This window comes from Lepisosteus platostomus, chromosome 11 (genome assembly GCF_059453375.1).
Source record: "Lepisosteus platostomus isolate fLepPlt1 chromosome 11, fLepPlt1.hap1, whole genome shotgun sequence".
Taxonomy (NCBI): Eukaryota; Metazoa; Chordata; class Actinopteri; order Semionotiformes; family Lepisosteidae; genus Lepisosteus; species Lepisosteus platostomus.
Genome location: NC_142621.1, coordinates 38,427,142 through 38,451,112, shown reverse-complemented (window position 1 = coordinate 38,451,112; position 23,971 = coordinate 38,427,142). Strand labels below are relative to the sequence as shown.

The window sequence follows — 23,971 nt, the reverse complement described above, 5'->3', positions numbered from 1 at the left end:
GAATCAAGGTAGCTGTTTTGTTATCATTAAAACATAATGAGTTAACATAATGAACATAATTCATTATGTTATAATGATAACAAAACAGCTATTGAAAATTCAATCATATTTTATCATTATCATAAATCTTTTATCATATTTCCATAAACAGGTACTGTATATTCACTATAACTGAATAGAGAATACCCCTCTGTCTCTAGCTATTCGTGTCCTCAAGCCTGAAAGCAGAGCTGAGGAATGAGGGATCAAGCCCTAAAAGTGAAACTGACAGTCAAACCTATCCTAAATATTTGTGAGAGATTTGTGGAGACCAAAGTACCAGTTTAAAAACTCCCCTGTGAACAGACTAGCAAGGTCATAATTAAACACCATTATGTTTGTGAGGCAACAGAGCTAACTATGTCACCACTGTCCTACCTGCAGAACAACTTTGCACTCTTCAAAATGAAGCAAGATGTAATAAATTGTGTTCTCATTTCTTAAAATGGGGATCCTCGTAACATAAAGCCAGCACCAGATTAGGCGTGATCAGACCAGCCAAACAGATCTATTTCTGCTGCTATGAGATGTGAAGATTACAGTTATCCTTCAAGAACCACAAGTAAGATGCAGTTTTTAATTGTGAAAGACTTATGTCAGACCAACTCTTTATCTTTGCACAGATATGTGAGGGGGCATGGGAGTCTGCCATCCCTGTACACACATACTTTGTGGAATTGGAGAGGGCTTACGACTGTATCCCTTGGGGAATCTTGTGGGATGTGCTGCAGGAGTATGAGGTATCAGAGCTACTGATGCATGCCATCTGGTCACTGTATTTTGAGAGTGAGAGTTGTGCCCACAATCCTAGCATTAAGTTAAGCCCATTCAAGGTGGGAGTTGGACGTTGCCAAGGGAGCTTCTTGTCTCCCCTCCTGTATGTGATCGTGGTTTGCACTGTATCCAGGTTTGGGATTTGAGGGTTGCATCTCGGTTGTTTGTGGATGATGTTGTCCTCTTTGTCTCACCTGACTGTGGTCACCGGCATGCGCTGGAGAGGTTGCTGCTGGGTGTGACGCAGTCAGGATGAAATCAGCACGTCTGAATCTGAGGTCATGGTTCTCTCCCAGATAAGAGTGGACAGATTTCTTCAGGTGAGGGGGGAATAGCTGCCCCATGTAGAGGAGTTTTGTTCACAAGTGAGGGCAGAGGGGACAGTGATCTTAATGAGTAGATCGGTGCAGTAGCTGCAATAATGCTGACATTTTCTTGAACTGTAGTGGTGAAGCAGGAGCTGAGTTTTCAGATGAAGGTCTCATTTTTCCTGTGGATCTACGTCCCCATCCTTATCTATGGTCACAAGCTTTGGGTAATGACTGAAAGAATGACATTGTGGGTCGAAAGTGGAGAAAACAGTGTTTTTCCGTAGGGATGTTGGACTTACTTTCCATGACAGGGTGAGGAGCGCAACAGTCCAGGAGGACCTTGGACTGGAGTTGCTACTCCCATGGATTGAGGTGAATCTAGCACGTATTCCTCTAGTTGGCTCCTGCTTGAGGTTTACTAGGCACAACCAACTGGGAAGAGTCGGAGACCAGAGTAATTATAACTCTCGGTTGAACTGGGAACGTCTGGGTGTCCCTCAGGAGGAGCTGTAGACTGTTGCTGGGGAATCTGTTCTACTCTGCCCCACCTGTGACCACCACAAGCTTCACAAGGAGTAAAGGTTTAATTTACAGTTTTTTATTTATGTATACAGGTACATGTTTATTTCATTATATTTCACAGTGCTTTGAATGTTCTATGATGTTCTATGGAAGGTGCTGTATAAAATAAGGTTTCTGTTATAACCTATTTAATGTTGCCTAATGACAATAAACAGATCTCTGACAAAAGGCACATAGAGTAGTTTACTTTATCCATTTTCCCAAGACAATATTCCTAGGAAATTAATTATGAAGCCAGCTTTATACATAAATAAGTCTGCAAGTCCCATCTGGATCAAAACACAGTGATAGCAATGCTAAAATAAGATAGGCATTGCTAAAGCTTTAAGCTAAATCTCCAAAATCAGGAAGCCAAAAATACTTAGGGAGCCAGCCTTCCATTTTTAATTTATTATGCAAATGAAAAAAAAATCTCCAACTTAAACATTATCTAATATTTTCTGCCAATAGTGAGATTTCACACCTGCCAAGTTTTAAGAAATGAAATGCCTGTCTTAGATAAATTTAATCTTTGGAATCAGGATGAACATAATGATAAATCAGTTAAGGTAGTTTGAACTTAAACAATTCTAAGTACAAATGTCTGTTTGTTTGGTAAAGAAGACATTTATTACAATTTTTAAAATAAAGGAGTTATTGTCAGATTTCATTACGCAGTATTATCTCAAGAACATAAAATTGCATTATACTGTATGTTCTTTTTATTGCATTGTTTTATTACATATAGTACATACTGTAGACTGATATTGTTATGTATTATTAGAATCAGTGGTTGAAATCATGTCTTATACTGTAGAACTTATATAAAGGCCTTGTTATTCCATTTCACACTTTGAAACAAATACAAGGAGCTTTTTAGCTGAGAATCTCAGCTCTCCTTACATGACTCAGAAGATGGGAAACATAGGTAAATGATCCAGGGATAAAGAAAATGTGGAAAAGCCTGTAATAAAAGGATGATGATGAATTATCATTCTCGATGGGTGGCATTCACTCATTATATAGCTTGCCTTTTTATCTAAGCCTTGTGAAACATAGAAGAAATACCATTTGGAACTCTCCAGCTCGGTAAAGCAGGCTGTTCTTCAATTATACAATGCACTTGTAAAACCTCATTTAGAATTTTGTTCATAATTCTGGTTGACACATTACAAAAAATATTTCTGCTTTGTAACCAGCCCTGTAATTTCAGTTTAGAACTGAAATTTTCTGTAGAGTTCTGTAAAATTCTGTAGAATTCTACAGAATTTTACAGAACTCTGCTGAACTGTAAAGTTCTACAGTAGAACTGAAATTGCAAAGAACTGTAATTTCAGTTAAGAATTGACATTTTCCCCATCTTGAACAAAAAAGACTATGAGCAGAGTGGTACAGTATGGTCTTTTCTCTCATCTGATCAGTATAGTTTTGTGTCTGTGTAGAGTTCATGTGTACATATTGTTACAAATGGGGGGTTACAAAACTGGTGAAAATCAGGAATTGACGGAGCGGTTTTAGTCAATCAGTGAAATGATTATTCAAAACCCCAAACTTGTATGTGATTTCTAACGATATACTGAATTTTGCTTTTGTGAAATGATGGTTTAACAGTATGAAGTATTAAGGTTATCAGTTTATGCACCCAGTGTTTCTTATCCAGTTTCTGGAATGTAAAACATATATTTTTAAGAATTTCTGTAGTGTACACTAAGTTGCTATAGAATTAGACACTGATTTTTAATTCAGTATTGGATAAGCCTTCCATAATTATGTTGCATCCTTGTCACTTTTTTCTAATTCTAAATGCTTCAAAATATTTCCAAACATTTTAAACGTAATCCTTGGTGACTGAAATATAAATGTTATACAAATTGTCCTTTCATATACTGTACAGTAGATGGAACATTTTCTATTTTGCATCTACATGAAAGAACATTTTTTTACCACCACAGATATACAGTACTTACAGTCCTTCTTTCTGATTGTGCCCAATTTCTGCACTTGTTTGATTTGGTTCCAAGAATCTCTGACATTAAATACTGGAGTTTTTTTTTTACTTCAGAATGTGGCTTTTTATTGTTTAAATGGTTTCTCTGCATATTTGATAAAATTACACTCATTCTTTATATGAGCGTACCGCATTCATTGAGTCTATAGTACTACTTTTGTTTCTGAGCTGAACAAAAACTCAATGAGCAGTCTAATTTGCATATTTGCATGCTGTAAATATTTAAAAAATGGATATGTGCAGGTGCCAGTGTTTAGGATTTCATGCTGTGATTACTAGGCAGGAACAAAGATAGCCATTTGTCGGTTGCTGTTGTGAATTATTTTGTTGCATTTCAGTATAGGACAATTTATAGATCTCAGAAAACTGAGGACAAAGTATCTATGAGAAAGCCAGATGAAGATAAGGTCAAGTGAAATGCTTTGATTAAAAAAATCATATTTTCACTTGTGATAGATTGTACAGTATTTCACACCTCAGCCAAGCCCTTTTGACTTGGTACATCTTCAGTTCTTCGTTTTATCTTCATTTATGCTGAATAAAACCAAAGGGACTCTTGAGTGAGGATTAACATTGATAACAGTGACATTGAAAGTTGCTTCTGTGAAATGATAGTTTAACAGTATGAAATATTAAGGTTACCAGTTTATGCACCCAGTGTTATATTAATCCTGGAATTAATCCTGGAATGTAAAACGTATAGTCTCAGAATCTGGCAATGCTGATATTTCTAGTTACACTGACCCAGAGTACGTCAAAACCTTGAACCATTTGCCAGTGACTAATTGCAAATTCAAAAATTCATATCAACTTCGTCTTGGATAAGCCTGTGCCAATCAGGAATATGCTATCACATGGTGTATCTTAGAAAGGTTACAACTAAGGGGAGTCCTTAAGGGTCCCTCTTGAATGTATGGTTGGTAGTAACTTATTTATTTGAGAATCAATAACATAGGATTGATCCTCGCCAGGCTTTTCCCTGCTTCAAAAATATAGCTGAGTAACTCAGAATCCTTGGCCACAACATTTTGGAAGAGTGTTCCTGTTTTATTAATATACATTTTGCAGCTGTCTGATTTGAAACTCTGATCTATTGTAGGCCTTTATAAGCTTTGATATACTGTACTTTAGCTTCAGAAATCAGACTCAACAATGACTTTTCTTGCATGGATATGAGGTAAAAATTCCAAGGCAGTGGGTATTAAGGGAGTTGTGACATTAAGTTAAACTGCCACCTACACTGATCACAGGCTTTCTGTATTTCATGTGTCACAATATGTTTTGAAAACACTGTTTTTCCATGTAATTACAAATAAACAACTTTGCGCAAAACAAACATTTACTTGACCACTAATCTTGTAACTTTATATATATATAACATTACTTTATTAACCCTTTACAATTTCTTGCATTAGGAATTATCTTTTTGCATATTACCCATATTAAGTGTCATATTTGCAAAAAGCCTGGGAGACCATCATAAATTCAGAGCATTACTCTGTTACTCTGTTACATGTGAAATACTTTGCAATTTCTGAAACGTGCACTGAAAAGTATGTACAGCATAAAGAAGGTGCTATCTGAAATAGCTGAAATATAGATATACTGCTTACTTTGTGCAAATCCAGTATAGATGTACAATAGATCTTTTGAAAGTAAATGTAAATATTTCATCCTTTTATTAATGACTAAATGAGAACTCACATGAAGTGTTTATGATATGGTGAAGTGTTGAAGAAAGACGTATTAAAATAATAAAAAAAACTTGGAAAAGATTACAGCATAGCAGAAAACAAGGAACATCTGCTGCCTATTCCACTTCTCATCTGTTAGTAAAATCTCGCCAAGGATGTTCAGTCTGCTTCACTTTCATGGGAGATTCACTAGAAAAAATATGGTTATTATAGAAATAAATTCTTAATAGAAGGATGTGTTATTATTGGCATAAATATTTTAATATAAGTTTGTGTCACAAACATTTTAGTGGGAAACATTAGTCTTTAGTGAAGATTTTTTTTATCTTGCAGAAATGCCATCTTTTGTTCACAAATACAATTGGATAATTGCATTTCATTCCAGAAATCTATAAACAATGAATCAAGCTCTCTTTGGAATGTTATTTGGCATTCGGTTCCCAAGATTTTGTTCATCCATGTATAAGGAGAATGCTAAAAATGTAATAAAATATGCAAAATCGACATTTTGCATATTAATGATTTATAGGTGGTTTTCTAATTTAGAGGGCTGTTCCATGATTGACCTCATTCTAGAGTCTGTTAAAACACGAGTGTAAGCGTATTCACATTCACAAAGAAGCATGTTTTCTTGTTCTGCAAGAATTAACAATAAAGATTTATGATTTATTACACTTGAATAAAGTTTTTTAAATTCTGAAAATAATTCAAATGAATAATTCATAACAGTAGTTGATCCATCCAGCAAAACACAGTAAAAGGGATACTTGATAGAAGGAGATTTAAAACTGAAACAATTATAGCAATTTTTGTAGTAGTGTAATGAATATATGGAGTACAGTGTCCTCTAATTCACTGAGGTCTTTCAAGTAACCAATTAGATACTTTGTCAGGGTGACTTTAATTACTGTATGCAAGGTAGCTGTGATTGCCCAGTGTTATTGTTCTCAATTTAGACAGTTATTAAATACAGCTGTAAAAATAGTACAACTGTGTTATTACTATTATTATTGTTATTATGCCCCCTTTCATACCAAATGTTTTTTTTCCAGCTGCTGCTTAAGTCCTTGAATATGTTTTAAAATATCTAATTAATGTAATGATTTAAACAGCTTGCCTTTCACATCTGAATGCAATGTTCATTTCTGTCTACCATTGAAACCCCATTGTGAATAAAGGAAAGAAAAAAGAACTCAAGGGTAGCACACCAATTAACTGCCTTTCAAGGCCCTTTCCAGCTTCACAGAATACTTTCTATTCTTTTCAAAAATCAATGTCATGTAAGTGGGTGTTATACTTCTTGCAATTTAATGTAAAGGTTCAGAGCACTCCGCTTGTATGTGCATTATTTATCAGAAAAATAGTGCAAGAGACTAACCTTTCTCAGCTACTGCAGCATATTATAAAAAAAACAAGGAAAATAATAATCTCTTCATAGTAGTCTCTAAGCAAATATGCACCTTTTTGCATATTTTTTGCACTTAATATTAGACATACAATATTAAGTGCTTAGATGCTGTAAAAAATGAAACTTTAGTTTTTTCTACATTGGTCAAGCTTGGCTATCTTGGAATATTAATTGTATTGTGACAAGTTTACTCAGAGATACAGTATTGATAATGTTAATGAACAGCTTCCCCTGTACTTTATATTATCTATCTCAGACTTTGACTTTGACCTTAAAAACAAAACCAAGAGAGAGTTTTTCCTTGCAGGGCTGATTTTATTTGCTGTTTCTATATGTTTGACCTATTTTTCCTTTTTTCTTAAATCTTTTTCTGGGAGCCGGGTTCTGGTCTTCTGACAAGAGGACAGGAGCTTGGATTTAATCTTGTGTTCATCCTTCGTGCTGCTTTTCTATCATTCACATTTCAGTGGTGAGAACGTGTTTAATTGTTCTCTCTAATCTTGCAGAAACTACATGGGAACGACCATCCAGCACTCCTGGCACTCCAAAAAGCCCACTGTCACAGAAGAACTCTGTACCTGCAGGTATGACCAAGTATGGCTGTGTACTTAATCATTTTAGGCAGGTATGGCTGTGTACTTAATCATTTTATTTACTTGTTCCTCTGCTTTTTGAACTCAGAATATCTATGCCTATGGAAAAGGATTCAGTAAAAGAAAGATTCATTAAAAGAAGTTATGTTGTCAAATACCATCACTTCAACACAGCCCTCTTCCTCCGATTAACCTAGTGTGTAGATTTTTGTAAAGCAGTGGCCCCCACATTGGTACTGGAGTCCTTTCTCACTCAGAATATTTAAGCGTTATCAGGATTAATACAATTCAGTGTAATGAAATCCAGAAGATCCCTTTGCCGTTTTCCAAGGGCTTTCTTGACAGATTCTTGAGTTTATCTAAAACCATAAAAAGTACAATTCTGAGGAGGGCATTCCGTCTATCTAGCCTGTTTCATTGGTAGAGGTTTAGGAGTGCATTCAGCCATGTCTTGAAGGAAGTCAGTATCAGCAAATTAGTTGAGTATCATGTTCCTGACTCCTTAAGTAAAAATGTGGCTCCTGTTGGTTAGACTTAAATATATTTCCTTCTAGAGTTCCAGGGGAAAAAGTGTGTTGTTTTGATCATGTTTCCCTGTTACTATAACTTTTTTATTGAAGGAGAAGATTATTTTCATGTCCAGTCTCAAATCCTTGGAAACATTCCTTACTGAGGAAAAAAAGGCATTAGGAGTGTCCAAGGCATCAGCACATAGCCCATTGCAGGATAACCACTGTGACTTCACATATTCAGTGGTCTATGATGAGAATAGCTATTCTTCAGCAGTGTGACAGTGTCTCAGAGGGAGGAGATTCTTGGTGTGTCCTTCTTTGAAGGTCTCAGATGAGGGCAGATTGGTTGAACTGATAATGTTCCTGCTTCTGGGCTCTTTTCCCCCATGACAGCATAGCTGGGAATTCCACAGAGACAGTGGGATTTCCTGCTTCTAATTTTAGCCAGTTGAATACTGTTTAAAACATATATCTGTAAAGGGAGTATATTTTGTTCTGTCCTAAATCTATTTTTGTAGCTTTATAGTAGTATAAATGAAAAATCTGTGACCTCCAATGAACAAAAAATTTTAGTTTCCTGTATATGTTGGAGCTCTGTTTTGGAAGTTCTCTTTGAGATACATTTTCAGATCTTTATGAATTGATGTCCATGTAAAGACACAAAAGGTGACTCGTTGGAGTATAATGTACATTGCCATTTCTCCCTCCATGGCTACTGTGCCGTTCAGTGTACCATGATGGTAATAAATCACTGTTTCATTTTTTTCATTTCTTTGACAGTTTTTATAATCATGGACTTAACATAAAGTATATCCTTACACTGCAAACTACTGAATTTATATTTCTGCTGTTTATTTTTATCATGGAATACCTTTATGAAAAAAAGGTACCCCCACTTTTCCACTGAATTTGTCTACTTCTGACATAGAATGTCCACCAGCATTTCTTAGTATTCAAAACCAGTTATTCTCTCTTTTCAAATGAACTAGGGGTGAGATTTGGCTGGTAGACGAGAGTTATTATGATGGCTGCCAACTTGCTTTATTTGAAAAGATAATGGGATTTATCATTACCATGATATTGCTATGCATGCTACTCTCCATCCAGGATCTTGAAAAAGAAATTAGATGGTATCCCATGGGAATTCTGGCACGCAAAAAGAGGACTGCTGCAGAAATATGTTGAAGTTCTCTGTAAAGTCAGAGCAGATAGTGTTATTTATTCATTTTTACTTCATATGTCTCCAATAAAATAAAAACTGAAAATGTACTTTAGAGATCTCAGTTCTCATTTCAGCTCACAGAGAAGATGGAAGACGGTAAATATTCTTTACAGTGGGAAAAGATTAGCATCTGAAATATTTTTAATGATAAAATAATAAGGGAAGACACAGATAACACATTTTTAATAACAATAGGGGAGGAATTGCAACAGAACTAATCACTCTAGAAAATATGCAGTGTATATTATTAATATCCAAGTACTAAAACAGAAAATATTTTATTCCATTTTCCAGTGTCGTTTTGGTAAATTGGTGGTAAAGAAAACTAGTTTTCTCTAACTAAAGATTGACCAAACTGAATTTTGAAGATTTGATTTCATGTCTCCAAAAAATAACAATCAGAAAACTAATTTCTAAAGCAGAGTTCCAAACACACTGCCACTATTGTTGCTTCATTATCATCATCATTGTTAATTTTATTACTGTTAGAAGCATAGTCAGTGATGTTGGATATTTTGTAACTGTTTTAGAACAGAATGAAGCAATTCTTAAATGCACTTTCGGTAGGTTGTAGTTATAAAAAATGCGTCTTTACTGATTTCCTTGTGTTTAAATAATTGTGTTGTACATGCATTCATGAGGCAAAGGAACCTTTAAAGGTAAATTGGCAGACTCAGTGCTTCTCATTAATTTTGCTGATTTATTATGCGTCTAATTTACTAACGTATTTTTGTAATACACAATGAATACTGTATATGCAAAAATGAAAAACATTTTGGGAAGCGTTCATATGGAAATGCATACTGAATAGATGACCCTGATTACTTGGATGTTTTTAATCTTATGCTGAATATGATATAAATATTTATAACTTTTGAGATTGAAATGTGTGCCAGTGAAAACTCAACAGCTTTCATTTTCATTTTTGCCTAGGGATTTCTCCATAGGGAAATTCTTTTTAAAAGATTATAAGGCCTAAATTATCCAAATAAGCTAAGAGTTTACAGCGCTTACTTAATGCAATAATATGATGCTAAGCTTTCTAAGAGTGTGGCTATTTCGAACAGCTTTTTTCCAAGTCCAGTTCAAGAAAAATATCTTTTTCTTAACATTCCTTCAGGCCGTGTTTGAATGTAGGGCGGGGATTAGTATTGCTGCCTTGCAGTGCTGGGACTATTGGTTCAATTCTGGAACACATAAGAAATTATGCATGTAAGAAACAAAGTACTAGAAACTAGATTTAAATACTGTATATAAAGTATATGTAATAATGAGCAATAACACACTCAAGCATTAAAAATTTAGATGGCTGGAAATAACTTGTCAATGTTAGCACCACCCTCCCTAATTGAAAATGCCTTTCTCTAGTAACACATTTTTATGATGATTCTGTTGGTCTGCAACCTTTACTTATTATAACTGGTTGGTTAAGAGTTGGGATTATGGCAACACGTCTTATTCAGCCGTGCTTTAAGAATAAAAAAAACGTTTATCACATGGCACACTGGTACAGATACTAAGCATAATATTTAAGTTTTGTTTGCTCAAGCTGTGATGCCAAAGAGCATTGGTCATTACAGCAATACTACCTCTCTCTAGCTTCCCACTGAGGCTTATATGCCATTTTAGGTTTCCTATTTATACTTTTCAGCAGCTTCCATTACAGAGTGGCCATCCCAAGCCCCTGCCATTTATCTTTTCAGTGTTCTTTTCATTTTTTATCCTTTGCAGTTAATGGATACCACACAACGGGAAGTCCCATCCACCAGTTAGATCAGCCACATGTGTCATTAAGGAAAGGCAGCAGTGACCAACAGGTAGGATGATCAAAGTGCTTAATGAGGAACATTCTGCTACTATTCATGTGGCAGAGGGTTCTAGGTGCTTTGCTTCTATTTCAAAAGAGTAAACTACAATGTACTTTAATGCTGTCCTTAATACTATATACTGCTGCTTTCTGTCTACTGTATGTAATATTTTGTTGTACTTTTAGCTTCCTAAAAAACTACTGAAGTGTATTTACTGTAACTGCATCTATAAGCACAATTTGGTTCTTTCCATTTTGTTTTCTTTTTTTAAAGTTGTTTAAGTAGTTGTCTGCTATATATATATATAATGGCATGCATTCACGATAATTAATAACCTTATACAGTATATTTATACCTCATACCTTTTGTTAAGTCACTGAAATTGTCTAAAAAGTGGCAATAAAATGCAATAAAATGCAAATCTCATTTTGTTTCTCTTAAAAATCAAGCACACTATAGGAAAGATTAAAATCTGGCATCCTTTTTGTCTATCATAGTTAAAAGATATTTTAACATGATTCTGGATTATGTGGTATTAGCACTACTCTGTCATGATGGCAGTGTTTAGAAAGTTTTCATCACTGATGTTCCAATTTAAACTAAAGTGATCTCCACTGTATAAGGTCAGTTCTACTGATTATGTAGTTGACCTTTAAATAAAAAGGCATGTTGTTTTGTCTTTTTCTTCATTTCTACCATCTCTCATTTTCTCATCTACTGTTTAGTTCAGGGCCTTTACCAAGGAAAATTTCAGGGCTGTTTCTTCTTGTACTAGTATACTATGTTCCCTTGCAGAACTGCCTACCAATTACATTTAAAATGAAATGTGAGGAGCTCTGGCTTCCATTTATATAGAGAATTATATCAAAACAAGGTAAAAAGAATATTAAGTATAAGAGCAGTTTATTACAAGATTAGCATTACTGTATATTTATTTTCAAACCTTTTTCATCACTATAATTACAGTTAAATAAGTTAGTTAACTGATATAATGCTTGTAATTCAGGCAACATTTGATTCTGAATTACCATGGATCACATGCACAGCACTCCAAGCAGGCTCTAGAGTAATGTCACCATTAAAGGTGAAAGATAATAACATGCCTGGAGCTGTCCTTGGAGATAAACCCCCACCCGATTTGGGAAGCAAATCATATGATGTAACCGAGGAGCTGTTTTCAAGAGATTTGCTATCCTTTGCAAAAGCAGACAAATGCATTCTCTTCCAGTGCTCTATCTTGGTTTCAAATCATAATTAATGTAGGAGTAATCACAGGCAGTTACATACACAGAACCCTGCCTAGATTGCTTAGGTTTTCCTTTTTTTTTCCAGAGGGAAAGGAGGTGTGGTAAATGCCGTGGAGATAAATCCTTCTTGCCTAATACAGCCCATGTATTGCTTCAGTGGGCACAGTATGGATGCCTGGGGATGCAGAAGGCTTCTCTGCCACTGTCTTGCTTTTGATTACCTAAGGACATGGTGACAGCTTAACTGAAGTCAACCTTATCACACGACTACAACTGAACCTGACTGAGCTACAGAGACATTGCTGCTGAGAATAAACAACAGCAGCAGCAACAACAGCACCCATCACTCCCTACAACGTACTAAAAATGTCTGATACAGAGGGCAGCTTTGACGATGCCTCTTGTCTCTCTTCACAGAGCCCGGGGTCCATTTCGCCCACAAGGAAACAGAACAAGGAAACCACAATCACCGTGAGTACCGAAAACTAACACTCAAGCGAAAACTGCTGTGTCAAAGCATACAAGAAAACTATTAAAGTGACCAGCATGTTCTCCTGGACAAGACTGAGAATTTTTGTATCCATTTAGTTCTCATCAGGTTGATAAGATGAACATAAAACAGTAACCAGGTGAACAGGAATATGATAAATGAAGCATTGGCAGGTTGTACTGGCTTTTATACTGCTTTTATTTTTTTGTTTCACACCCTGCTTTTCAAATCAACAGTAACAGGACAGATAATTGTGAATTGTCAGTGTGTTTGGCTTTCACTTGTGCTTTTCAGCCTGCTTTGTTATGGTGCTTCTCTCCGATTCAGTAGTATGGTCTCTCAGTGAACAGATTGCAGGAAAAGACACTAGCTATTACATACTGTAACTGCATTAAATAATACAACAATGATTTTGTAATAATAATTACAAAAAATTATCAACAATGTTACAGTTTTTAACAGGGAATTAGTAAATTGTGAATATACCAATTGTTTATATGATTTAGAAACTGTGATATTAACATAACAATAAGGACCTTTGGCATGTGACATGATTTGCTTTCTTGAAATCTGTGTGCATGTTCTTGCTTCCAAGGCTCAGCTCTTAAAAGTAAGTCAGATTTTTCACTACTACTGTGAGATCAGAGACCTTGGCTAAGGTAATGAGGGAAGACATAGTATTCACAGTTTCCATGGTAACAAACCAATAGTATTGATTAATGGCTATTGAACAAAGACAAAAATCCAGAAGCTGTTCTTGGAAATTTTGTGCCAAACTGGAAAATATTATTGCAGTGATGAATATTTCAGAGAGAAAAATGAAGTTATCTCAGAGGAAAGAATATTACTAAACCAGTATTATTTCTTTGTTAGTAAAAATAGCTGCTTTAGAATGATATACAATCCAGTACAGATGATTTTAAATACCTGGGGTGCAGACATCAAAATGCAAAAGCCCTTATTTTTTCTGAATTCCTGATTTAAGCAATAGTCATATTTCATAGGTTACTAAAAGTAGGCTAAGAAGTTATGTTGTCAGTGTTTATTGGTATTGGTATTGGCTGTTTTTGCATTTTGCACTTTGTTAGATAGTCAAGGCAGGCAGTGATGTCTGATTATATTCTTTCAGTTATTTTATCTATCCCTCAATTTGGAATACTTAGTAATCAATTCATCCTTCACTTCAAAACCCATCTCCACTCTTTGTACCTTCGGGGATAAATATGCATGTATTGTATGTTTGAACCTGGACTCCAAGTATCGAGGCTTTGAGGCAACCTGAGAAGAGACACAGTACAAAATAACCAAACAGATGCCTGGCCAAAACTACAGTCACTTGTGTTTGGCAGTCCATCACATCCAACTCTGGAAGTTTACATTTGGTTTTGATCTCCTCACACCCATTTCCTGCTAGGAGTTAATCACAACTACTGTAGCACAGAGTCTTGAAAATCACTTGAAATCGCTTGAAATCGCTGGCTTCCAGGTTTAAAAACCTTATACAGTATATGCAAACCTCAAATCAAAACATAGGTGCTTTCTTAATTCACCATTCCTGATCCTCAGTTTTCTTTAACCTCCATTGTATATGTGGTGAAAGGAACACAAAGACAATTTTCAGTCAATAGAGGACATGACAGTGTTTGAATAAACTATTCTCTCATTAAAGGTAAATTGTGAACATAGATTAAATGAAGACAATGAATCAATCTTTTGAATCAGTAGAAAACTTGATACCTTTGATGATGATGTTTACAGATTCCAAAAGAGGAAGGGCATTCTCTCTTAAGAGTTTGTTAATGTTTCAGAAAAATCTGGTATCTATTCTTTTAAGAATTTCATAATTGGGCAATAGTTTATAGTACAATAAGTGGCTGTACATGTTTAATTAATGGGGATTAGGGTTGTTTATTTATATTCCACACAAAACAGTGTGACATAAAGTGCTTTTTATAATAACTCCTTATTTTCTTTTTACCTCATATGTAATCACTTTAAAAAGTGATATTTTAAAGTGTTACCAAAAATACTTATATTTGGCATATCTCTCATCTCAAATCAGGTACAGCTGAAAACATTTAATCAAGTTTGATCAGTGCCAAATTTAAAGTTAGATAAATTCGCAAATACAAAAGTACTTAAAATCTCCTTTTCAGATATGAAACCTAAGGTACACTTGTACAGGGATTCATAATTAATGAATGAATTATTATGTAGCTGGAAAGTCAACTATCTCATTCTTACTATAAACCATTACAACTCTGTTTTGCATATTCTAATAATCTTGACCAGTGAAAACATTAGGACATGCTGTCAATACTCATTTTTACAATGCTGCTCAGAACTGTGCCTTTGAGATTGCATGCAGCAAAGGTCTTATAAAGAATCTAGTGCAGTTAATAATAATGAGGCTTTTTTAATTTTTAAACAGACATCCTATTGTAAAACATTTTGGAGTGTTTGTCACCCTTGTATTTATTAGGTGCATTTTTACTTTTGATGGAAACAGCAATTACATTGCAAAACACAGAATGTTCACTATTCTTTGGAACAAATGAGCAAACAATGTGATTTATTTCTTTGTGACATAGATCATACAGTGTCTATATTCATCTCAAGTCCTCAGTCTGCAATCCAGCCTTTTAACATACATAAATTGCAATTTATAATTCATAAATGGTTTTATACCTTGAAGAAGGGCTGGTTTAATCCAATAAAGGCTTGAGGTGACCCAACTATCCTTTCTTCATAGTTCTTAATGATTATTTAAAACTACTGGATTCTAGCCAGAAGCTGATTAGCCCTGGTCTGCAGTGTTATTTATCAGAACACAGTCTAGTTAAAAGCTGTATCTTCGTCACTTTCTCTGTCTAAAGCCTAACTACTAGCAGGGAATGAGGTTAAAACACAATTATACAATATATATACTGTAAGTAAAACATAACTGGTTTTCACCTCAAAATATTTAATTTCAGTAACAGAAGTTGCCTCAGTTTTCTGTATATTGCATAAGGTTGTCTGACCTGTCAAGAATCTCTTAAAGGTAAACAGGGGTTTTCAAAGCTTTTTGCTCCAAAGCAGAATATAATTTTCTGAATTTGTGCAATTGCAAAGATGACAATCACATGTGAGATAAAAGAGGTGTGAAAAGCAAAATAGTATGTTGTTTTCTTATTGTGTGATACATATCACACCTTATTTTTATAGAGAAGAGAACAAAGTGCTTTGAGTGAGTTCCTATGTTTGAATAAATTACACTGCTCATGGAACCGGAATGTAACTAAATATAAAATAAGTAATATGACATAGTAATATAAGTAATAGAAGTAATTAGGTAGATGCATATTTTAGTAGTAATTATTAATTATAATGACTACATGTACTGTATATATATAACCCTATATATATATCCCTAACCCTAACCCTATCACTGTCATCAACAGCACATCAGTATTTTAAAGAGACAAACGATATCTTTGTTGTTAATGGTATTTGAATACTAATCTTGAATTTTTTTATTTCTCTTTTCATTTTTGTTTTAAACTTAATTGCAATATGCCCATCATATGAAAAATGTAAGACAGTTGAACTATATATCACTTAGTTGAATAAACTATAGGGATTTTTATATAGCTACTAGGAATTTATTCTGAGAAACTACAGTGTGGAGAATACTTCATTCAAGTATTCATTCATTCATAATACTGGTTATTCAATACACAATTGATGAGGCAGTGTTTTTTTTAAACAATTTTCTGATGATGATATATTCATATAAAATTATATTAATATAAAAAAGTAATATATTTTTGTACATGTATTACTATCTGTAATATTGAATTCATATACTGTATGAATCACTTCTGTAGAATTTAAATGCCAATAAATGCATTTAACATTTGACAAAACTATTCATCTTTTTAGCAAGTGTTTAGCAAAATATAAACACAATGATTGGTGTTGACTTTTTTTCAATTACAATTGTATTATATTGTATTATAACTGTCTCATTATTATCCTTTTGGTTTTGCAGTCTTTTATAAAAGAGGTACACACTCATCAGAAGGTTAAAATTTATTTTTACTGGGTTTTGTGATACAAAGAGTTGTGAAGAACATTTGGCATTGGTTATTTTACGTGAGAGTGAGCCTTGAATAAAATTCAGGTCCCTTTTCTATTCTCAAAAAATTAATTTATCAGTATGATTCGGCTATCCATATTGGTTTGTTTTTTAAGAATTAATAGAGTCTGCTAAGCTTGGAAAGAGCAAAGTATTGGTTACACTGCCTTTGTTAAGAACATAGATCATTTATCCTTCAGAAACATTTGGTAGAATTTAATATTTTGCTAGGCAAAAAATACCTCACAATAATATTTGTGTGTAAAAGTACGTACACATGAACATTTTGAAAGGAATGTGTCACATTACATGCTGGAAACCCAGCAAGCATATTTATCATACGGACAAGGTACAAATTAGATTTTGCAACAGATATAATTTGTTGCCTAGCAACCAGAGCTTGTTGCCCAATGCGTCTGCAGGTCTCCTAGCGTGACAGTCTATGGATATTACTGTAAGTGAAGAGGGCAGCACAGCACAGCTGTATTTTAGAAGAGGCAGTTTTCTAAACAAAAATAGTAGTTTCTCTCATTCATTTTCTTTTAAAAAAGTTATCAAAATTAATAATCAGAGAGATTAAATATATGAAGAGGGCATTATTTTTTTTTTAAAAGCTGAAGTTAAAGATATTGTTAAAGTAAACTGTTTATCTCTAAAGGTGAACAGAAAACATACTGTACCTGAACACAGAGATACTATGCAGTGGTAATGTTAAGGAAACAGATCACTGAATAACGCAATCCCTCTTTTCAAAGATGCAGACCTCTGTGTGACCACAACTTTGACAATGATTTTACAAAGCCTCTGTATACAAGATTATACTGTTGTTTTCCTTGTACAATAGTGAATCAGAGACCATCAAAGTAAAAGATGGACTTGTAAATTACCGTTGCATGTTTAGGGGATGAAGGTGACAATTGTACCAGTCTCTTGGCTTTAAAATCAAATGGAGTTGGTTGCACACTGACTATTGGGACACATAGGCTTCACTGACTTTGTATTGAGAGTGGTTTGCAATTGTCTAAAGATAATCTAGTGCATTGTCTCTTAAATATTTATTGTCAGGTTTGCCATATATCTTCCAGGATTAGCTCCTGAAGATTTATACCCAGCATCAATGTCTCTTTTGTGTAACCAGAGTTGACTAATGACACTCTTAAACGTCTCAGACTAGCTACAGCACATGTGTACTACAGTACTTTACACTCTTCAGTTTATCAGATTTACTACCCTTCTTCAGGGTAAGCTTAAGTGACCATTTCTTACGTTTTTATGATGATTTCCAGTGACAGAAGTGTGTTCTATTATAAATATTAGTTATATAATATTACACTGAGCAACAAAAGATAATACTTTCAGTTAAGTGTAGGTCTCTGAGCATGTTGTAAATACTGATGATTGTTTGCCATGTTCTGTACCTTCCATTAGTAATAATGCAATGAATTCAAGCATGCATTAATTATTGTGAACTGGAAATTGTGAAAGAATGTAGATTAAGTTGCCAGAATGGAGAAAACTAGAATCTAGAATTATAATTTAAAGAAGTTAACAGAGAAGTACACAAAAGTAGCTAGCCTCCACAGAGTTACTGGGTTACAGAGTTACTGCTTTTGAATGTACTGTAGCAATCAGTACTTCAATAAAACAAGACATAGTAGGACTTAAAAAGTACCATGATAATACTGAGCTGAATATTTGTTCCAATATTTTTAGGAAAAGGACCAACATTGAAATGCTGTCAGAATTACACCACATGATACAGTATCTCTAAGAAAGCAGGAATCACTTTCATTACGTCGGTCTTTTTGTTAAAAGTTACATAAACCACTGCTTTGCATGGCAGAATTGTTCCAATAATTCTGCACCTTTTTTTGTCTTCTTATTCCACAATGTTCTATAATGAGCTTCCTGTGGTTGATGTCATATCTACTGATGCTTTGCTTTCATCTTCATATACACACACAGAAAAATATTTTTTAACAATTTATACTTTAAATGTGGTTTGTGTAGCTGTTGCACTGTTTTGCCAGTTACTTATTAAGTGGTGCATAGCTCAGAAAAGGTCTCCTTCATAACCAATGTAAGAAGTACAGAACTGAATAAAAAAAATAAAATACTGTATACAGTAAATATTTCTGAATAATAAAATTAATAAAGTTAATAAAATAATTGCTAAAATATAACAAATTGACAATGAGTGTTGATCTGGTTTAATATAAAATAATTACTATAATTTTTCAAATTAAAAATGACATTTTTAAAGCACATTTATAAGGGAGAATGAAATGATAAAACATAGAGATAAAATTTCCAAGGGCCTCTAAAGTCAATACATACAGTATTCAGAAAAGCAGACAATGAATAAAGTGACTGGTTTCTTGTTTAGATATGAAAGGTTTAAATCTGCCAGCAGTAGTGAAATCTAATGACATTCCTGTACTGTACCACCTGTCTTTAGGTCTGATGTAGCATGGAACGATACTTTTGTGAAACAATCTTGCTGTTAGTGCTACCAAAATTTCCTGTCAGTTGAAAAAATTATTTCTAAAGACTATGCTTTGTGTTTTTCCGTTTTTCTGTTTTCATAAACAATCTTGCTCTTATACCTCAGTATAGTGTTTGATTTTGCTGCTGTTAGAGTTAGAAAAAATCAACTTCCAAAGAAACATCAGATGTTATCATTCTGCTAATATTCATGACGAAGAAACAACAAAGCTAAAAAATAAAATCCTATGTGACATTTTGCTGCAGTTCGTTTAGACTGTTAATCTGCAGCTCAAGGTTATACAACATCATGTTTTACGAAAACAAAAGGGAAACACGTTTGACCTAATATGCAAATTGAAAATAATTCCCAAGATCTCTTAAATCACAATTATGCTTCACACATTGTGCAAAGAAAAAAAATGAAAGCTGTATTAGTCAAAGAAGCAACATACATAAGAGAGAAGTTGGCATTGGGGTACAGTACGGTATAAGCAGATTTTTCACTCACACACAAATGAAATCTATTTCATAAAAAGGAGTTATGCCTCTGAAGAAACGCCCCCAAAATGGAAATCAACTGAGGTATCAGTGTCTGTATTGGCAGCTCAGAAAGCAATAAAACATGAGCTTTTTGTATTTCATTCATTACCTTCTGTGTATGAAGACCATTTACTATGGCTGTGAATTCTGCTATGGTCCCTACCACAAGATGTTAGGTCATAAAAGTGTACATTTCTTTGACTTAACTCATCTTTATATTTACTGTTTTTAATGGAGAACCCAATTCAGAAGATACAAACTTCAATAATGTGATCGTGATAAAGAAGGAATGTTCAACGGTAAATTTGGTTTGACAGATGACAGCTTAGTCATACCGATGAGGTAGCCAGAAGGCGCCTGAATAAACCCAATGATGTTTGCATTGACAGTGGCACTGGGGATGGTGGTGGAGTATTAGCATGACAAACGTAGAATGGTTAAAGGCTCCTAGTTGTCTAGTGATATGATGTGAGCTGATGATTTGATGGAATTGTGGTTTAATTATGAACTCTCAAAGTCAAATAAATTTCTACACTGATTGTAAGGAAGACAAATTTCTTGAAATCTTTTCTTCAGCTTAATCTAACAAAAGAAAAATCAGAATGTCCAGACCTAAATTGCATTAATGCTCTTGGTTATTTTCTTAGAACCACCTGAAACTAAGCCAAGAACCACTAATGATCCGGGGAGCACTGTCCGGAAACCTTTTACCAACAATCTAGTGCTGCAAGAATATAAATGTAATTTCCAAGCTTCCCCAAAGCATGGCATACAATTCCATGAAGCAAGCATGAATGAAGGGCAAATGATGTAACTCAAAAAGTAATAACTCTGTAATACCAAGCTTCCTTTAACCCTTCCTGCATCTAAGTGTTAAAGTACTGTACTTAATGTAAAATACAGTAAATAAAAATAAACCTAGTTACAAAATTATTTTTTTACTAATACAAATATACAGTATATTTGAAATTGGAATACAAGAAGCTCTCTATAGCATGTTGTATTCTGCTTAGTTTATTATTAAACCTTCATATACTTCATACAAGCAAGCATTACATAGAAAAACAAGTAGATAAATTTGCATTCCTGTGCATTGGCTCGATTTTTAGATGTAGTCCTGTTTGCCTTTATCAATTAGGCAGTAAATCTGTTGGCCAAATGGAAGCAGAACTATTTCCTCTCCAGCTGTGCAGGTTTTACAATATCTTACTATTTTCACAGCTTATATTTCAACTAGGCATTGGAGATTTCTTTGCATCTTTCATCTTTGTGAAATTCCATCCATCTCGGTTAGTGCTTCACACCTACTGTATATGGACTTTATGAAAGCCACATTTGGTATGCATTTTGCCAAGTGTTTTCTCTAGCCTAGCAGAGGGAGGAAACAATATTAATAATAATGACAGAAAGATTATGGTTCTCATTATTTTTTTTCTTTGTCCATTTTGCCCCCTGGAAATGAATGTCATAAGTATAAGAACTGGCACTCTCCATTATCAACAAATGGTTATTTTATAATGCATAATGTTAAACTATACAGTACTTGTTCGATGATATCTTTCTGGTTTTAGCATTGAATAATTGGTAGTTTAAAGGGAACTGCAGTAGCAGTTTCTCAGACCGAGTATTAAATCTCAGTAAAAAAATAAATGAATTGATGGTATCGCAAAATTTTACACATTAAAAATTAAGTGCAAAATCGTGAACTTTGTGAAAATGCTGTATGGTTGCCATGTTGTTGCGAGCGGATGAGAGACTGCTGGTCTCGCCATGGGCGAGAGCAAGAGTTTACGCGAATTGTGACGTAACCAGCACTTTCTGCTCTGTGCTCACTTGTCATTTCAGCTTGAATTTCAGCCATAAACCAGGCTTGTACTGAAGAAACTTCCAGAGATATTACAAAATGTCATCAATTTGTAATCATCCGGGTCATCATTCCGGGTGGAGATTGACTCTTTTTGTAGTGGGATGATAAGGATAAGCAAATAAGAAACATGGTCTCCTAACAACGTTAATTCTTTTTTGTCTTTTGGAACTCATGTAAATATTTTAAATATTTAAATAAATAATTCTCATTATAAGGCATTTGTCTGTTTAGAACATAGTGGTCATCCACAAAAAGGAGGATCAGATCAACAGAAATTCAAACTATTTCCTTTTCCATGGGATATTCAGTTAGCTATGAGATGATAATAAAAATGGGCACTGATGTTGGTCCCATCGACAAGTTTCTTGACAAGGTTCTGCTAAATGTTCAATTGAGTGAGTCCAGGTTATACAGCGGACATTTCACCCGAGAAATGTTGAATGTGATCTGCATGCTGAGTTAACAAGTAAGAAATATTTGTCAGCAAAAGTCTTAAAGGTGATATGTTTAATTCAATTCAACTGCACTCATTCTAATCAGCTGTTCAGACGACGCCATGGACAATGGAACAGCAAGTCCTCCAAAAATATAATTAAATTCCTGCTACCATTTTTCTTTTAGTTGTAATGTACCATAAAACAACCACTAAGGTGAATGATAGATTACTTTTGCAAAACTTAGAAATTAATATGAATGTATTTTAGTTGGTTGACATGTTGCTCTTTTTTTTGCAATACTTAAAGTCTCTAAAAAAAACTCACCTTGCTGTGTCAGTTTCATTAAAATATTTAAAATTAATATAGTAGCATTGCTTACAATGTAATTGGGCCGCTTTTGCGTCACTGTTTTGTTTTCGGTGCCTCATTTTGAAAGACAATGACGGCAATATTGCGCTATGCATACATTGAAACTTCGTCTGTTGTGTGACATAAATTGGACTATGTGAAGACGTTGTACACATTACTGTACGCTAGTTGGGTTCATTGTAGTTCCATCTGCACTTATCATTGCCAATTATAATTATAATCCTGCCCAAATAGTAGACTGCATTTATAATATTGTGCTGGTCACTTCATAAGGGAATGATATTATAATCATTCTAGGGCTGAAAGGAATAGCTTTTACTAGACCCAGCATTAGTCTACAGTAGGTTGTGTGTGGGGGATTCTCTGCTGTGCCCATGTTAGAGTTTTATAAAACATTGATAAAGTTCTCAAAATAATTCATTAAGTTTTTAATTTATAAGTCATGGGGGACCAGGATGACTTGACAGCTTTCTTGAATGTTACTTGTAATTTATTGAATATTCATACTGCATCATCCCTGTTCATATGCAGGCAATGGCAGATTTGTGCAATTTAAATAAAAGAGACATTTAGTTCTTCATAAAGGAGACTGATTCCAATAATACTTATATTGTTAATATCAGGATACTAAATACTTCCAGTAACTCATGTATTTGCTATCAGTAGTGCTGGGGCCTTGGTTTCAGTTCCAGACCTGGGGTAGTATCTGTGTGGAACCAAAAACACAGTTGTGAGTTGTTCTTGCCAGTGATGGACTGGTGTCATGTCCAGGGTATACCCTGCCTTGTGCCTTTTGCTTGCTGGGATAGGCTCTGGCTCCCCTGCAATCCTGAAATGGAAGAACTAGTTAAAAAAATGGATGGATGTCAGAGCTATTGTTAATACCATTTTTTTCATACAGATTTTGCCATGTATAAAATTTTTCAATTATATCAAATTAGCATTTTTAATGGGCTGGACAATTTCTTCCAGCAGGTATGTTTGTTTATAGTATGTGCAATGAAGATAATAAGATGAGGAAAACTGTAAATAGTTTTATTTACATTAAGGATTTTAAGGTACTATAAGGTAAGCAACAGCCTAGGAGTAACATTTGCAGGTCTTCCACTAAAGAATCAGAAAGGTTATTTTACTCTTGGGGTTTGAGTAATTTCCCTCACTATTTAAAAGCCATTTCCACTCTGTCCGCAAGTCTGGAAATGAAATGGCTCTGGGAGAAGCTCATAACTCACACTTGTCACTTTCAATTTGCTTCTCATCTTTGTTTCATGTCTTTTTCCCCAAACAATACTTTCCAATAGGTTTGACGATGCTTATTTTGGAAGTACTGCATCATTCTGAAGAGATAACTAGTGCTGTTAAAACAGAGGAATAAATCACCTACTGTAGGTGTCAGCCTCTGACACAAATAAAATCTAAGAAGTGTATGTTTTGGGGACTTTGCTAGGTTTCCAATCTCAGTGAAATTTAATTTTAATGTATAA

The 23,971-nt window shown here is 34.4% G+C and overlaps 1 protein-coding gene across 3 annotated transcripts in view; it reads left to right on the top strand.

The window, feature by feature from the left end:
- gas7b (growth arrest-specific 7b) overlaps positions 1-23,971 on the top strand; it is a 121,907-nt gene that overhangs the window by 64,674 nt on the left and 33,262 nt on the right. For all 3 annotated transcript variants that reach the window (XM_088599576.1, XM_088599578.1, XM_088599577.1), the window contains exons 3-5: positions 7,302-7,379; positions 10,854-10,939; positions 12,595-12,648. In XM_088599576.1, the coding sequence (XP_088455702.1) occupies positions 7,302-7,379; positions 10,854-10,939; positions 12,595-12,648 (218 nt within the window). The remainder of the gene's footprint in view (positions 1-7,301; positions 7,380-10,853; positions 10,940-12,594; positions 12,649-23,971) is intronic.